Consider the following 17244-nt stretch of genomic DNA (forward strand, 5'->3'; position numbering starts at 1 on the left):
ACAGGCTGGGGACTGCACCACGGCCTGGGGACATTTGGTACGGCCTGTGACCGCACCACGGCCTGGGGACATTTGGTACAGGCTGGGGACTGCACCATGGCCTGGGGACATTCGGTACGGCCTGTGACCGCACCACGGCCTGGGGACATTCGGTATGGCCTGTGACCGCACCATGGCCTGGGGACATTCGGTATGGCCTGTGACCGCACCACGGCCTGGGGACATTCGGTACAGGCTGGGGACTGCACCACGGCCTGGGGACATTCGGTACGGCCTGTGACCGCACCATGGCCTGGGGACATTTGGTACGGCCTGTGACCGCACCACGGCCTGGGGACATTCGGTACAGGCTGGGGACTGCACCACGGCCTGGGGACATTCGGTACGGCCTGTGACCGCACCATGGCCTGGGGACATTCGGTACAGGCTGGGGACTGCACCACGGCCTGGGGACATTCGGTATGGCCTGTGACCGCACCATGGCCTGGGGACATTTGGTACAGGCTGGGGACTGCACCACGGCCTGGGGACATTCGGTATGGCCTGTGACCGCACCACGGCCTGGGGACATTCGGTATGGCCTGTGACCGCACCACGGCCTGGGGACATTCGGTACAGGCTGGGGACCGCACCACGGCCTGGGGACATTTGGTACGGCCTGTGACCGCACCACGGCCTGGGGACATTCGGTACAGGCTGGGGACCGCACCATGGCCTGGGGACATTTGGTACGGCCTGTGACCGCACCGCGGCCTGGGGACATTCGGTACGGCCTGTGACCGCACCACGGCCTGGGGACATTTGGTACAGGCTGGGGACCGCACCACGGCCTGGGGACATTTGGTATGGCCTGTGACCGCACCACGGCCTGGGGACATTTGGTACAGGCTGGGGACCGCACCACGGCCTGGGGACATTTGGTATGGCCTGTGACCACACCACGGCCTGGGGACATTTGGTACAGGCTGGGGACCGCACCACGGCCTGGGGACCTTCAGTACGGCCTGAGGAACCCACCATGGTGTGGAGCACCCCTTGGCGTGGCAGACCCCATGGCCTGGCAGACCTCAGGCCTTCCTGGCATGGGTGGCAGCCAGTGGGCCTCGCCCTTGCGTAGGGGACAGGCGGCGTGGCCTGGGGCGCAGGCAGGGCAGGGCAGGGCAGGAGGTGCCCCAGGGAGTTTTGGGGCTGCTGGCAATTTCCTGCTGGTGAGTCATGGCCACGGCGGCCTTGAGCCCAGGAGCTGTGGCGGGGGCCGGCCGGTGCTTTTGGGAAGTGAAACGGGTGCCAGGAAAACACCCTGACAGCCCACGGCCACGCAAGTCCAGGCCGTGCACATCGCCAGCCTGGCCAGCGTGACGTAACTGCCAGCGCTCTGGATGGACGCAGGGCGTCCTGCGGAGCGGGGCAGGACAAGGAGTGTCCCCGAAGATGCAGCATCCCCAAAGGCCATGTCCCCAGGGCAGCACGAGGGGGCACAAGGGACTGAGGGGATTGTGCAGTCCTGTGCCCTCTGATAGCGGGGCAGCAGGGAGAGGAGCGGCGACGGAGGGGCCATGCTGGCCACGGTGCCACAGGCCTGGGCAGCGCAGGAGGAAACTGTGGGGAAATGGCGGAGCGGCAGCGCTTGCGCCACTGGCCCCTTCCGGGGCGGCTGCGGTCCCCGGCCCTGACGAGGGTGGGTGTCATCGCGGCCCCGGCGGGATGGGGCTGGGGTTGGGGCTGGGGCAGTCCCTGCTGTGTCAGCCTGGACACCGAGGGCCACACAGGGGCACCGACCCCACACACTGACCCCAAACATCGCCCCTGCTCTGCCCCACGCACCAACCCCAGAGCATCACCCCTGCTCTCTGCCCCACGCGCAGCTCAGCCCCATGACGCTGCTCCGGGGCAGCCAGGCCCCCCAGCCCTCCTGGTTTCACTGGAGGAACTGGGTGAACCCTTGTGTTGCGAAAGGTGGAAATCCCGCTCTGACGGCGCTTCCTTCCAGCAGCTCTTGAAAACCTGCCGCACCGACACCAGGCTCAGAGAGCGCCCAGGCAACACTGCTGGCAGGACAGGCAGGAGCAGGCAGCCCAGCGCCGCGGCACTTGACGGCTACCAGCAGATATCTGCAGATACCTGCCCGGGTTTTCGCGTTCAGCGATGGAGATGGCGTTCGTCCCTGATTTGGACACGCTGGAGAGCAGCAGGTAAGCGTGGCCATGCCAGAGGGGACACTGGGGATGTGATGCCACCCTGGCTTCACCACCTCTCTTTTCCTTCCAGCCTGAACGAGGAGACATTTTATGGCCCCGACTGCCTCTGCCCGCAGAAGGTATGGCTGGGGGATGGGAATGGTCTTGGGACCCCCAGGATGGGGAAGCCGGGCTCTCACCCCACATCCCCTTCCCTCCCCAGAAACCTCGCGTGGACTTGGAGGTGACATCATCTGGGGTGGGCATCCAGGTGACGGTGACCAAGGGACACCCTACCAGAACATTTCGCCAGGCTGCCACTCTCGTGGTGGCTGTGGCCAAGCTCCTGAAGCAGCCGGCGCACAAGGACTTTGCCGACAGTGACCTTGGGGGCTTCCTGGATGATATTTTCGGTATGGGGGGTGGCGTTGGGGGTGTCACCCCAGCTGGGAGATGCTCTCGGACCCGGGCGCATCAGCATCCCCCTGATGGCCTCCCTCTCCGCAGAGCCCGTCTCCTTCCAGCAGATCGAGAGCAGCTACGCCGGGGCGCCCGTCTACCGCTACACCCGCTCCCAGTCCTTCGACATCCTCGACATTGACCACAAGTGCTTCGTGCTGGAGTCGCCCACCCAGCTGGTGGCCCTGCACCTGCAGGGACCCTCCACCGGGCGGAAAGGTGAGGGACACGGTCCTGACCCAATGGCTCTGTCTCCAGCCTCAGGACCATCCGGGAGCCACCCTGCGGCCCCCAGACCACCGGTTAACCCGTCCCTTTTCTCTCTGCAGTGAAGCTCAACATCGCTCTATACCGTCCTCGGTCATCGCAAGGCGGTGCAGGGACCGGGCGGGTGCCGGTGGCGCTGGGCATCAAGGGCTACCAACTCTACATGTCGTGTGTGATGAGCGGCGCCGAGCCTGCGCTGCAGCTGGAGGTGAGCAGGGGCTCCAGCGGCTCCGTCCCCGCTGCGGGGCTGGGGCCTCCATCCCACCCTGAACCCCGTTTCACCTTCCTGATCGTAGGAAGCCGACATCAGGAAGGATATCGAGAGCGTGGAGCTGACCCGGTTCATCTTCTACCGCTGGGACAGCCCGGATGAGAGGACCACCCGCTTCGAGTCAGCCGCCTTCCCCGGCTGGTTCATCTGCACCTCCCTGCAGCCCCGCCAGCCCGTCGGTATCACCAACCAGCCCGACCAGGTCAACATCGCCACCTACGAGCTGAGCAGGCGCTGAGGAGCTCTTGCGCCCAGCCCAGTCCAGCCCAACCCAACCGGCAGTCGCCGGTTTTCAAGCCGTATGTACCGAGTACAAACATTCTCAGCCGGGACCCCCTCCTCCCCATCTATTTCACGTGAGATAGCAGCTCTGGGCCCCGTGGGCCTGAGTCACGCCAGGTTATACCCATTCGTTGTGTCTGCCCAGTGCTTTTACCCTTATTTATTGTGTCCGTCCCGTGCTTTTAACTTATGTACATTTCATTGGCAATATTTTGTGTCTGTTATCGGGAGCGGGGACATTGACAGAAATAAAAGGTTTCCCAGGATGGCGTTGCTCAGCCTGTGGTTCTCCCAGGGGTTAAGTGATGTGGGGGTGGTTTTTGGCCACTTTTGGGGGCTCGCGAGGCCTGGGTGCAAAGCCCAGGGGGTGGGGGGCAGCCCCATAGCCCAGGGACCACCCCCACACCCAAGGGATCCCCCCCCCAGACCTGGGGATGTCCCCATGGGCACCCCGCAGCTGAGGAGGGGGTGGCTGGGTGGGTGTCTCGCAGGTGCGGTGGGCTACAGTACGGCGTGGCATCATGCAGCGCGGCGTGGCGTCACATGGCGTGGCGTGGCATTGCATGGTGTGGGGTGGTGTAACATGGCCTGGCGTGGCATGGCACGGCGTGGCATGGCATGATGTGGCACCCTGTGGCATGACGTCGTATGACATGGCGTGGTGTGGACTCACAGGGTAAGGCATGGCATAACGTGACACGGCCCAGTGTGAGGCGGCATGTTGTGGCACGGCATGGCCTACCATAGCCTGCAAGGCATGGCACGGCAAGGCATGGCACGGCATGGTGTGGCACGGCATGGTGTGGCACGGCATGGCATGGCACGGTGTGGTGTGGTGTAGCACGACGTGGCCTGGCACGGCGTAGCGTGGCGCGGCACAGCGTGGAGGGCATGGCACGGTCTGGTATAAAATGGTGTGACGTGGCGGGACGGGGCATGCCCCACCGCACACACCGCGCCGTGCCGGCCCCTGCCAGGCCCCGCCCCGCCCGCTGATTGACGGAAATCCGGTCTAATTGCGGAGCAGCGCTGCCGCTGTGTTCCGCCCCTCCCTCGCCCCGCCCCCTCAGCTAGCAGGGCTGCCGGCCAGGCCCCCTTGTCCCCGCCCCCCTGCCAGCCTCTACCCAATCACGACTCTCCTCACCCCGCAGCCCCGCTCGAAGCAGGCGGTTTCGCGCTCTCCATTGGTCGCTTTGAAGAAGGCGGTGGCCAATGGGCGCGGCGCAGCTGTTGGCGGGTCCGTTGGCCGGGCTGCGGAGAGGGCCCGGCCATGGAGCAGGCGGGAGCGGCCGCGCAGGGTGAGGGGCCGGGGGTGCCCGCGGGGAGGGAGCTGCCAGCGGAGATGGGGGCTCGGTGGGGCAGGGGTGCCGGGGAACAGGGGCTGATATGGGGCGGGTGATGGGGGGACCCTGCGGGGCAGGGACACGGGACACCCGCGGGGCGGCGGGTACGGGCTGTGGGGGGCCTGTAGGTCCGCGGAAGGGGGGGCGGGGGGCGATGCGGTGGTGTGGGGTGCAGGGGGGGTGTACCCGTGATATGGGCGCGTTGAGGGGGTTGGGGAGGGCAGGCAGCGGGGGCGGAGTGTCATTGGGGGTGCGGGGGGGCCGCTCTTGGGGTGCGGCGTCAAGGGAAAGGGGGGTGGTTTGGGGGGCAGGGGGGGCTGAGGCGCCCTCCGGGCGTGGGGCTGTCACGGGAGGGTGGAACAGGGGCGAGGCCCTGGGGATGGGGTGATGCTGGGCTCCAGCCGTGAGATGCCCCAGTAGCACAGCCAAACTGGGAGGTGTCAGGGGTGTGCCCTGCCCCCGCCTCTTGAGACACCCCTCGCTTTTCCCACCTGCGCTCACCGCGAGGTGCAGGCGTCCGGAGCACGGAGCCGAAGTGGGGTTCACCATCAGTGTGTCCCCTTCCCCTCGGCAAACTAGCTGAACCCCACACAACCAAGGCGTCGAGCAGCAGCACGCTGAGAGCTCCAGTCTTTCTGTGCCGATGAGCCTCTGGACGATATCACTCTGGGAATTTCTGGGAACGGCATTGCTGGGGGCGGGGGACCTGCACAGTAATGCTGTGACTGCAAAACAAACCCAAATACCGAGGCTGGTGGTGCAGGCACTGCATTTTCCTGCCATCTCTTTGCAGAAGTCCGGAGAAGACAGCTCCAGGATTACCTAGCAGCCAAGGAAAAGCTGAAATGCCTGAGTGCAAAGTAAGTCAGGATGTTGGGCTTGGATAAGATGATCTGTAAAGGTCCCTCCCACCTCAGGTCACTCAGTGATTCTCTGAGGTGAAGCTGACTCTTCCTGGCTTGCCTTCTCTCCGCGGTGATTCACTGGCGCTCAGGGAATCACCTCCTCCTGGTGCCCTGCTGCCAAGGCAGCTCTACCTCGCAGCACCCCGGCAGCGCTCTGCGGAGTTGCTGGCAGCAGGGGCAACAGGATGGTTTGAGCGTTGACACTGTGCGGTGCCATCAACACGCCAGAGGGGAGGGATGCCACCCAGAGGGACCTGGACGGAGTTGAGAGGTGGGCCCATGCCAACCTCGTGAAGTTCAACCAGGCCAAGGGCAAGGTCCTGCACCTGGGTCGGTGCGGTGGTTTAGCCCAGATCACCACACAGTTTCTCGCTCATCCTCCCCCTACCCAGCAGGACAGGGGAGAGAAATTGGGAGGAAAGGAAAACTTGTGGGTTGACATAAAAACAGTTTACTAAAAATACTAAAAACACTAAAAACTACAAAGCTAACAGAATATAAGGATATTAATAAGTACAAAATATACAAAATGAACAATGTACAATTTCTCACCACCCGATGTCTGAATGACCGACACAGCCCGTCCTGAGCAGCGATCACAGGAACAACACCGAGCAGCAAGCAAAGGGGGGGGGGGGAGAGCAAGCCAGCAAGGCAGAGGGAACGATGCCAGCAAGCAAGGGAGATTCCAAGGGTGCCCGAGTGGGCGCCAGAAAGGAACGGATGTAATGGAATGGGTGCAATGGGTGCCCCCTCCCATGGGCAACCCCCACTTACATACTGAGCATGACATTTATGGCATGGAATACTCTCTTTGGCCAGTTTGGATCAATTATTCTGTCTGTCTTTCGCCCAGCTTCCCACATCTACACGTTAACGAGACCTTAACGAGACTTGGAAAGCCAGACAGCGTCCTTGGTCTCATTCACAACAACTCGTATCATCAGAATGCTTTTATCAACATTCTTCACACACGAAATCCCAAACATACCGGCTACTGAGAAGAAAATTAACTCCATCCCTGCTGAAACCAGGACAGTTGGGGCAATCCCAGGCACAAATCCAGGCTGGGCGGAGAATGGATGGAGAGCAGGGCTGAGGAGAGTTGCAGCAACCGCTGGCACACTGAGGGCAGGGAGGCACCTTTCTGCAAAGCTTTTAACTGGAAAAAAAAAAAAACATTGCTGATGGCTCTCGGCAAACCTGCACGCTTGACAGACTCCCTGTTGCAGTATTTTGTACGACGTAGCAGCGTGGAGGAAGCCGTAAAACTTCTCCATGCGGAGAAGATAAAGGGAAGCAGGATCAGAGAGCAGAAAGAGTAAACCAGTCCCTGGTGCCAGGCTCTGCCAAGTGCCACTAGCGTAACAGAAACGAGGAGAGAAGATTCGTGATCTTTCTGTATGGCATAGTGCACCATTTGAGTAGAATAGAGGACACTCTAACTCTCCAGGCTCTTTCATTACAGAAAAATATCTGTACAGGCATTAATCTTCCCTAACAGCTGGGCCGCTAGCTCTGGGGCAGCGTTCAGGGAGGAGGAGAGGACGGGGGGAGCCGACAGCCAAGGCCGCTCCCCGACCTCCCCGCTTCACCGCTGGTGCTCGGGCAGCTGGAGGGGCTCGTGAATCAGCCGCCGCAGCGCTGTGGCTGTCGTGGCGGAGGGAAAACCCTGGCTGCAGCGTTGCGAGACACCTGGCTGGCTGCCGCATGCGGGGCAGGTCAGCATGCCAGCCAGGGACAGCAGCACCGGGAGCCCCCCAGACCCTCGCCGGCCGAGCCCCCTGCCTGTAGGGGCCATTTTGGTTCTTTTTGCTGACAGTGGCAGCCGTGAGTTTTGCAACAACCTTGAGCGTCAGCATTTTGTGTTGCTATTCTGTTGCCACGCAGAAGAAAAAGAAGTAATATTACATTATACAATATTACATTACAGGTACTTCCTTGATGGCTTTTTGATTTCCAAAAGTTTATCATAAGCTCCTGTGACTGGGGCAACCAGCGGTGTTTTGGATATTTAACCTTTTCCGCAGCTGCTGTTAAATTCCCTGATATCTTGTTTGCCTTCCTACAGACCCCTTTTAAAGGATCAAACAAATGACCTGAAGCCACTCTCAGGACCAGTTTCTAAACTAGAACATGTAAGTAGAAATCTTTTGAGTCTAGTTTTGTCTTTCAAAGCTTGAAGGGAGTTTGGGCAGAACAGGGCACCCAAATCAGGGTAGCGAGCTCCTGACCCTAAATGGGGTGCAGTCAACCGATCACTAAATACCTGGCAATGAGCTAACTAATTATTTTTCAGAGGAACTTAATACGTGAGGCTTGTCCGCTGCCCCTGTGCTGGTGGGTGTTGTGTTATTGTTCTGTTGACAACTGCTTGGGGCACTGTGGGCCTTTGCCTGGGTGTCCCGTGGGCTAGCAGGAGCGCGCTGTCAGGGTTTGACCAAGCTGAGCTCTCCTCAGGGCTGAGGTTTGCTTCCTCTCTCCAGGTTGACAGGAACAAGAAGGACGTGCTCAGAAACGTGGGCGCTCAGAGGGACAGTAAGCTCAGTGCCGAATCCACACAGCATGCTGGCCGCGTTGCCCAGCAGAAGACTTCCAGTACATCCCAGAGAGTAGTGGTGGTGCGTCCAGAGCAGCCGAGGAAGAGCGCAAAGCTTCCCATGGGGCTTGTGCTGAGCGTGAGCGGCTCTGCACAGCCCAGAGGGAAGCTCCCAAGTTCAACCTCTGGCCACCTGAATCCGGAAAGGAACAAGAAGCCTGCACAGGAGACTGTCACCGCTGCAGCGCCTCAGACTGGAAGTGCCCAACCCACTCCTGCAATGCCTTGCTCCCTGAATGAGGACCTGCAGGACGGGCTGGTCTGCAACAAAGAAAATGTCCGAGCACAAACCTCTGCACACCCCATGCTGAGCGGAGTTTTTCAGTCTGATGGAAACAAGAGAGTCTTGGCTCACAAGCAAAGCTCAGCCACGACGTCAAGAACTGTCAGAGGCCCAAAGGACAGAATTAATAGCCACCAGGCTAAGGAAGAGGCGATTCAGGAGAAATTCAGAAAAACCCTGCCAGGCTCAAAGGGCACATCTCAGAAACCAAGTGTCAAAACTCAGCTGTTGCAGCCCCCTCGGGTATTTACTGCTTCTACTAATTTGCTACACAAAAAACCAGGCGCAAACCAGGAAAAAACTAACACGGCAAGAGGACTCGTAACAAAGCCACTTAGCACATGCCCAGTGGGAAGTCTGCAGCACCACAGTAGACCCCTCAAAATGAAAAGATCTCCCACAAAGCCTCCGGCCTCCAGCAGGCCCCGGGGGACCACGAACCTGAAACCGGGTGCCGCCGTGCTGCGGCAAAGGCCCGTGGCTAGAGGGGAGGTAGATAGGAGGGACGTGACGGTGGTGCCTCCCCGATGCACAGCAGCACCCCGAGTGAGAGTCCCCCAACACCAGCCTCGCAGCACACGCGGCTCCAAAACTCCAGGAATTGAGAGCGATTCTGGGAGCAGGAGAGAGAGGCTTCAATCGGAGCTGCCGAAGGCCAGTGGAATACAGGCTCGGCGTGTTCCCAAGACCCCATCGGCTGCGAATCGTAAGTAAGTAGCAGCTTTGGCCGGCTCTGTCCTCGCCTCCAGGGGACAGCAGGGTTTCACGTATTTAACTGGGTGAAGCAGCACCACCTCCCTGCAAACAGGGTCCAGAGTCCCCTGTCAGTGAGCGCCTGTTTGGAGCTTGATGCCCCAGAGAAGGGGAAGGCGGGGATGAGATTTGGTGGTACCCTGGGTTCCTCTCCAAGCAAGCGGGAGGAGAACTTGCAGCCACTCTCCTGTTGTATCTTCAAGGCATGCTTCAACTTGAGAGTGCTTTCCTTCCCTAGCCTAGAGCTCCGGTGCCTTTTTAGGATGTACTGCTTCTCACTGAGCAGATGAGGTTGGCGAGAGGAGGGTTCCAAGGGAGAACAGTAGCCTGGCAAGTGCTGGTGGTCTGCTGGGGTGGTAACAGTGATTCCTCGATCCTTTAACAGGAAACAGCTGGAGGAGTGGTTGGCATCCAAAGGCAAGACATACAAGCGGCCACCTATGATGCTGCTTCAGAAAAAATCAGTGAAGCTGTCTGGGAGAAATGCCAAGGAGAAAGAGGAGCAAGAGAAACGAGAGCAGCTCTCCCTGGAGAAGATCAACAACATATTAACTGAGTGCCTGAAGCTCGTTGAGGAGGTGGGAATGGGAAAGGAGATGCTTGAACAGATTCCTTTTCTCCTGGAGCATCCCAGGAGAGGAGGGCCACGTCCTGCCAGCAGGTTTGGTGGCTCCGTTAGTGCCAGCGCTGAAGAGTCTGTCCCTCGACATCCCTCTGAAATGCTAGACTCATTTCAGCAAGGGGAAAATAGAGGCAGGAAAGCTATTATCTGTCCTCAGCCGTGTAGGAGACTTGCAACATCAGACTCTTGAGAAACTCCTTTTCCTAGAGAGCGGTTACACGCTGACAGCCCAGCGCGTGCCTCTGGCCCTTACAACAGATGCCTTTCTCCAGGACCTTCCCCTTCTTCTTGCAGGGTGTCCAGGCAGAGGAGCTCTCTGCAGTGCTGTCCCACGTGCCCCAGGCAGAGAAATTTGCCAAGTTCTGGATCTGCAAAGCAAAACTCCTCACCCGGAGCGGCCCTTTTGATGTGACGGAGTTGTACAAAGCAGCAGTCTGTGCTGGTGCTGCGGTGAGTGACGCACACCTCTCCTCGGTAGCGTCTTGTGTTCCCTGCCTCTGCGAAAGCAGGTTTCCTTCTGATCCAGGGGTTGGATTTTGGGATGAGTTTAGCAGTGCTAGTCGCTGGTGAAAAAGCCCTGCTGGTCCCGTTTTGCCCCACAGAAACACCTTTGGCTTTAATCAGCCAAGCAGGCAGTGCCCGCGTGGGCACAAATGGGGCCGGGGGAGGACGGGGAGGACACGCACCCCGTGCCGTGGCAGAGCTGTAGCTGGAAGCAACATGATGGCAGCTCTGTGCTGGTCTGGGCGGCGTAACTGCAGCCTCTGGTGGGATTTACCCACGCAGGGCGGATGCCTGCCCAGCCATGCCTGTGTGCTGACTCGGAGAAGGGAAATTCTGCAGCCTTTTGCTGCTGTCCCCAGCACAGGGTGTCACGACGCAGCAAAAAACCTCTTTTCCCATTCAATTTTACCTCCACGCTCCTGTTCCCGAGTCAGGCCTGCCTTGACCTGTGTTCTATGTTTCTTGCAGCCGCTCCAGGAGCTCAGAGAAGTTGTCCTTGATATTTTGAAGGCTGCAGACCAAACATCAGAAGGTAACACGTGCATGCAGGGGCCGTCTGGCAGGCTGGAGCGTGGGCAGGCTGTGGTTCTCTGCTGCTGCAGGCAGGGAAGCGGCGTGGTTCACAGTCTGTCTCAGCACCCCGTGTCCCTCAGTTGACTCAGTGTTGTGAAAGTCCACAATCCTGATCTCAAAAATGGGAAAAGGTTCCTCTGCCAGGGCTGGGCACAGTCCTGGCTCATCAAGCCTCCGCAGCAAGGTGCCCTCGCCCGTGCCTGGAGCGCTGTGGTGTTGTGATCCCTCCCTGGCTGCGGCTCTCTGCCCTTTCTGCAACCATGCTGCCCTTTTCCTCTCCTGCCAGGGGAAAAGGCTGAGCAGCCCGTTCCTCGGGACCCAACAACACCTTGCCCGAGCGAGAGGCAGCACGTGGAAGCAACTCCCTGCCTGACGGGGAGATCCCTCACCAGCCTGCCCGCCTCAATCAAGTTACAAATTACATCTGCGAGCAGGTAAGGCTGAGCTGCCTGCTCCTGGCAGCAAGCGCCCTCTGTGCCGGTGCTCCTCTGCGGGATTTACCTAAAGGCTCTTCTCCCCACAGAAGAAAGGAGTTGCTGGAAGGCCAGGAGCTGAAATTCCTGACGCCAGTGCGGCGCTCACGGCGTATAGACCAGGCTGGGAGCTGCTACCCACAGATGCTGAAGGACCATGACCCTGTGGTGTCGTCCCTCAGTGAAATCCTGGATGCTGAGAAGGAGACTTGGTTCTTCTTCCGGAAAAACAAGGCTTTGCCAGAGGTGGCGGAGCTGGAGGGTTTGAGGTCGTATCCCTCGGAGTCCTGCTGAGGGATTCCTGGTGGGCTGCAGGCTGTGCGCTCTCCCGTGCTGCCTTGCATGCACTCTACCGACTTCTCTCGTTGCCTCTCAGCTATAACTGTGTTGGGGTGGCAGGTAATAAGCTTGCTTCAAATATATAAGCACTGGTTTAACTATATAAGCACAGTTTCAAATATATAAAAACTTGTAGCACAGGTGCAGTCTGGCCTCGTGCATAGTGTGCAAGGTCCGAGGTTGGAGACGCACGCTGCATCCACTGGGCCTGCCCTTGGCTCCTCTGCCGTGACACACGGCCCCATTTTCCTGCTGTAGGATGAGGCCTGGCAGACGGCCATGCTCCAGGCACCTTTTGGAAGCAATGTCCTGAGGTCTTTGCTGCATGGCTGCCTTGCAGTGCCCTACCCGGGCAGCATCCAGGTGTTCCCCACGGAGCCGTGTCAGAGCTGACATCTCAAGTCACATCTCACGCCGGCCCCCAAGGAGGCTGAAGGCAACGCACACAGGGGCGCGGAGCTCGTCCCCTCGTGGTGTGTCGTCACCATCCCATCCCCAGCGAGTGACTGTCCTGCCCTCATCCCACACAGCCGCCACCAGCATTGGCTCAGCCTCTTTATTGGGAAAAAAAAAAAAAAACCCTTGATGCTGGAGAAAGTCTTACAGTAGCAGCTGGAAGTCCCGGCAAGGTTCTGGCTCCGGTTTGGGGCCCCCTCCTCCAGCGTACAGGACAGGGCTGCCACCCCTCTGCCCAGGGCCTTGCACTCATCCCAGCTCCTGGCCGAGGATCTGGGAATCACCCTTCACCCCCACCTCCCAGGCTCGGAAGCCAAGCTGTTTTCCTTTAAAATAACCAATTTAACGTCCCTGAGGTGCCAGGCATTTGAGTCTCTTTTATAAATAGAAGGGGTAACAGCGGGTAAAAGGGGTTTCCGGAGAGCAGCACCTCCACCCAGGCCAGGCACCGAGAGGGGCAAGGAGCGCTGGGACTGCTGACCGCCGCAAAGCGGGCTTCCAGCGAGGACTGGGGCAGCGGCGCTGCCACCTCTGCCTGGCATCGGGTGGTCCCAGGCTGGCACCGAGCTGGCTGGGGGGTGGCTATGAGCGAAGGCAGGGGGCACTGGGCAGCTCCTTGTGGTGTGGAGACTGGAGAGGGGCAATGTGGGGCGCGGGCTGGCGCCACCAAATGCCCTCCTGGGGGGTACAGGCACCTCCCAGCTCAGCAGCTGGTCAGCCATTCAGCTCAGGCTTCTCCATCATCCTCCTCCCCGCTGTAGTCCTGGGGGACCCCAGTGACCTGAGAGGGAGCCAGGAATAGGTGTTGGGGAGCTGAGCAGGCACAGGACCCCACCAGCGTCGGGCTGCGGGGGCTCCCACGCCCTTCTGCCTCTTGCCACTCACCTGCCAAGGTGCCAGGCCCATGCCTGCCTCCCCCACGTCCACGCGGCCGTGCTCCACTGTCGACTCGTGCGCCATCTGTGATGGGGAGAAGGGTCACAGAGAGGGGCCCAGCGGTGCTCACTGCCCCCCCACCCCATTCCTCGAGCAGGGAGGGGAAACTGAGGCACACCGGGTGAGCAGGAGGGGCCGGGAGCCGCGTACCAGGACAGGGGGTGCCCGGAAGAGGTAGCTGAAGGGGTAGTAGAGGAAGTTGATGAAGGACGCCGCGTAGAGGTCGGCGTAGCGCATCAGCTGGCTGGCGAAGAGCGTCTGGCGCGAGCCGCAGCGGAAGAGGCTGCCCATCTTCCCGTAGCACATGTCCATCTCGTGCGTGACTTTCTGCAGGGGCAGCGGGACGGTTAGGGCACCCATGGGTGCCCCCCATGGAAGGGGGGTCAGTGGGGGGGCGCTGAGCTGTGAGTGTCACCTGGATCTGACGCTTGATGGAGCTGATGTCTGGGCGCTCGCTGCTGCCACTGTCCAAGTGCCTGGAGTGGGACAGATCGGGCTCGCCTGGAGGGTCCACCATGGGTGCCTGCACTTCCTCCCAGTGCTCCCCACCCACTCACTGGTACAGCTCCGCCAGGAAGAGGTCCAGGCTCCGCAGCTCCTCAAACAGCTCTGCAAAGACAACGGGGTCAGCTCAGCGCGGGCAATGGCACAACCACTGCCCGGCACGACTGACTCGGAGCGTCGGGCGCGTCCTACTGCGGCCAGTTTTACCATTGAGGTGGGGGAGGAGGCTGCGGGCCACCACCGTGGCCCTGGCCACGCACTGCTCACCGCTCTTCTCCGTCCAGACCTGCAGCTCACGTGCCAGCTCGGGCACCACCAGGAAGGTGCGCCAGCCCTGACGCTTCTTGGACTTGAGGATGTCCCCGAAAATGTGGTCCCCCATGTAGAGGATGTCCTTGCCCTTCACGCCCAGCAGGTCACACACCATGTCTGACGAGCCTGTGACAGCCAGGTGTCAGGGCAACTGGTGCGGGGACACCTCCCCCAGTGCCGCCTGAGAAGCGTCCGCTCACCACCGGAGTAGACGGCGCAGTGCTGGAGCGGGCCGGTGTACGTCCCGATGCGCAGCTTCCCTGTGTCCTGTGGGACAAGGCCCCCCACGGCAGGGTGGGCACCATCACGCATGCCCCCCCCCCCGGTGAGTCCCCCCACGTGCCACCCGCAGGGTCCCCCACCGTGTTGACTTGGCGCAGGACGGTGCCCTCAGCGAAGAAGAGCGGCTTGCGGGTGTCCACCACGATGAGGTCAAAATAGGATCGCCATGGGCGCCTCAGGGTCTCGGCCTGAGGCGTGTCAGGATGGGGTGGAGGGGCGGGGGGGGAGGTCAACCGACAGTGTCTTGTGTCCCCTCCCACCCAACCCAGCCCGCACTGGGGACAGCCTCACCTCATCCGCGTCGCTGGAGTCGAACAGGTAGGACATGATGGCCTGCAAGGACACCCGGCCTCACCACCACTGACGCCAGGGAGGGTACACCCTTGCCTTTGGCCCCCTTCCCCCCGCCCCCAAATAAAGCCCCTCCTGGGCTGGACCCGGGGTGGGGAGGGGGCGGACACGGACACAGAAACCCCCTGCTCACGTCGGTGTAGTTGTAGTCGCTGTTGGTGGCCAAAAAGACCTTCCCCACCTCCTTCATGCGGCTCAGCAGCAGCGGCACCCGGGGCTGGCGAGGGGAAAGTCATTGTGGGGGGTGCGGGGGGGGCCACGGGGACCTGGCCGAGAGGAGTGGGTACGCGGGGGTGGGCAGATACTCACGTCCTTTACCACGTATTTCTCCAGGTTCTCCAGCGTCTTCTCCTTCAGGCAGCCCTGCAGAGGGTGCGCGCGGCCTGCGACCTCCAGCATTTCCACTGCCCCCCCCCAAACCACCCTGCCCACCTCACCCACCGAGAGGTGGACGTGGTCCATGGCCTCGCGCACGTCCTGGAACATGCTGCGGAAGGACATGAAGAGGTTCCCGTGCTTGTAGCCAGTGTCACAGCTGCAGTGGTGCAGAAGAAAAGATGGGGGATGGGGGGGTGAAGGAGGTGAAGATCCCCCTCCTCAGATCCCCCTGCTCCCCCCTCTTACTTGACGTATCTGGAGCAGCTGGTGAAGAAGTCCACGAGACAGGCGTAGAGGTGGGCCTCTGCCGGGGAGGGGGCGTGAGGGGAGGGAGCAGCACCCCACAGTGGGGTGGGGGGGTGCAGGGAGGCTGGGGGGGGGCAGCATCACACTCACCCGTGAGGTTGAAGAGGGTGTTGAGGATGTGGAAGCGCTTCATGTCGTCCCGCTGGATGAATTTGTTGGGGTAATAGTGGAGGATTTCAGCCCTGGGGAGGTGGGGGGGGGAGCATGGAGCTGCATCACGCCGAGGGTGTGGGGAGGGGCAGCAACGCCCTGGGAGCCGGGGGCGGGGGGAGTCCCCAAACTCACCCCTTAAGGAATCGGAAGCCATGGGCGCAAACCAGCAAGTTCCCGTGGGAATCCACCTTCAGCAGGTTCCCGTACAGGGCATCAAACACCAGCCCCCTGCGCCGCGTATCCCGTCAGCAGGTGGGGGGGGGGTCCCACTGACACCCCCCCCGACCCAAAAAACACCCCAGCTCACCGGGTGGGGAAGGTGGGGTCGTACTTGTAGGCCAGGATCTCGTGGGGGTACCCGATGGAGACGAGGTGCTCCAGCAGCAGGGCGAAGGCCAGCTCCTCATAGTCGGGGGACTTGTACACTGGGGGGGGGGGGGAGCAAATGGGGATGGGGGGTCCCCACCACCCCTCAACCTGACCCCCACCCCAAAAAAAGAAAACCAACCCACTGGCCAAGGTGTAGTCCATGTCGAAGCCGAAGCACTTGATCTTCTCCAGAGCCAGGCTGCGGTTGACGAAGATCCTGGGGGGTAACAGCGGGGGGGGGTCTATAGAGCAGAGGGGGGGGGTCTCTGGGGCCGGGGGTGGCTCGGAGGTGGGGGCGGGGGCGTTGGGATTTGTTCACGTGTGTCCCTGCTGCGAGCCCGCCCTGGCCCTGGGCCCCACAGCGAGTTATTGGAGCGGAAAAGCGGCTTTTTGGGAGGGAAATGGAGCCGGGGGGGGGTGCAAGGCAGGGCGGGGGGCGAGCCCCCTGTTTTGGCCTGTCCGTCCGCCCCCCCCCCCCCCCACTGTGAGGTCCCCCAGGGTCTCTTTTTTCCCCCCTCCCTGCTCCGTGGGGTCCCGCGGGGTCCCTGCCCCCCTGCCGCCCCCCCGGTCCCACCGGTGCTGGCAGTCCCGTCGCAGCGCCCGGGCATCGCCCTGGCCCGGGGGGCCCCGCTCCCCCTCGCTGCCCATCGCCGTCCCCTCGGGGGCCGCCGCCTCCGGTCGCCGTCGCTTTAACGGGGCCCCCGGCGGAACCGCCCCGCCCCCCCCCCACGCCCCCGAGAGCTACAGCCGGGACGGGCCCCGGGGCGGTGACACCCCCCCAAATGGGGCACTGTCCCCCCCCTTCCTCCGTGCACCCCCAAAAGAAGTCCCCCCCTCCCGGACGGTGCCCACGCCCCCTCCCGTCGGTGTTTGCCCAGCGACCAGGGCGAATCATTCATTAACCGGGGGTCAAGGACCGACCCCCCCCGCTGGGGGGGGGCAGCGGGGGGAGGGAGGGGTGCAGGGGCCACCCTCGGCCCCTCACAGCACCGGAGGGATGGGGACAGGAGGGGGCACCCACGTCCCGTGGGACACAGCCCCCTCCCCCCATCCCCGCGGGAGTCCCCTCGTGTCCCATCCCCACGAGGCTTCGTCCCCCAATCCCCCAGGCAGGGCTCAGCACCCCTGGGTGCCCCCCCCCCCCCCCCCCAAACCCCGGGTGGCACCTGCTCTTGCAACACCGACCCACTGACGTGGGTCCCCGTGCCCGGCCCTGACCCCCCGCCCTGGAGCTGGGGACATGGAAGGGGAGCGCAGCCCCTGCCCCACAGCAGGGTGGGGGGGCCCCCAGGGCTACTGAGAGGGGCAGGGGCCGCCTCCCCAGCTGTGGGGCCCCGATAACCCCCC

General features: G+C 61.8%; 3 protein-coding genes across 3 annotated transcripts; 2 read left to right on the forward strand and 1 right to left on the reverse strand.

Moving 5' to 3' along the window:
* The first annotated feature begins 2035 nt into the window (after positions 1–2035).
* LOC104482028 (interleukin-1 beta-like) lies at positions 2036–3722 on the forward strand. Its single transcript, XM_010123396.2, has 6 exons — positions 2036–2192; positions 2269–2317; positions 2401–2590; positions 2685–2855; positions 2966–3111; positions 3200–3722. Exons 1-6 carry the CDS (start codon positions 2146–2148, stop codon positions 3410–3412), a joined length of 816 nt encoding a protein of 271 aa, XP_010121698.2. The 5' UTR covers positions 2036–2145; the 3' UTR covers positions 3413–3722.
* A 992-nt stretch (positions 3723–4714) lies between these two features.
* On the forward strand, positions 4715–11990 carry CKAP2L (cytoskeleton associated protein 2L). Its single transcript, XM_086767946.1, has 9 exons — positions 4715–4754; positions 5593–5659; positions 7776–7842; positions 8191–9296; positions 9725–9917; positions 10256–10411; positions 10934–10997; positions 11325–11472; positions 11562–11990. The coding sequence occupies exons 1-9, from the start codon at positions 4727–4729 to the stop codon at positions 11803–11805; spliced, it is 2073 nt and encodes a 690-aa protein (XP_086624072.1). The 5' UTR covers positions 4715–4726; the 3' UTR covers positions 11806–11990.
* Positions 11991–12658: 668 nt separating this feature from the next.
* On the reverse strand, positions 12659–16594 carry LOC147597445 (cytosolic purine 5'-nucleotidase-like). Its single transcript, XM_086767960.1, has 18 exons — positions 16472–16594; positions 16041–16114; positions 15836–15953; positions 15661–15756; positions 15466–15557; positions 15316–15373; positions 15133–15226; positions 15001–15054; positions 14825–14908; positions 14632–14673; positions 14421–14528; positions 14259–14325; positions 14014–14184; positions 13800–13851; positions 13658–13718; positions 13393–13569; positions 13192–13266; positions 12659–13087 (listed from the first exon to the last, which is right to left on the reverse strand). Exons 1-18 carry the CDS (start codon positions 16543–16545, stop codon positions 13034–13036), a joined length of 1551 nt encoding a protein of 516 aa, XP_086624086.1. The 5' UTR covers positions 16546–16594; the 3' UTR covers positions 12659–13033.
* Positions 16595–17244: the final 650 nt, after the last annotated feature.

The sequence above is a fragment of the Chlamydotis macqueenii genome, chromosome 27, assembly GCF_036417535.1.
Source record: "Chlamydotis macqueenii isolate bChlMac1 chromosome 27, bChlMac1.mat, whole genome shotgun sequence".
Lineage (NCBI taxonomy): Eukaryota > Metazoa > Chordata > Aves > Otidiformes > Otididae > Chlamydotis > Chlamydotis macqueenii.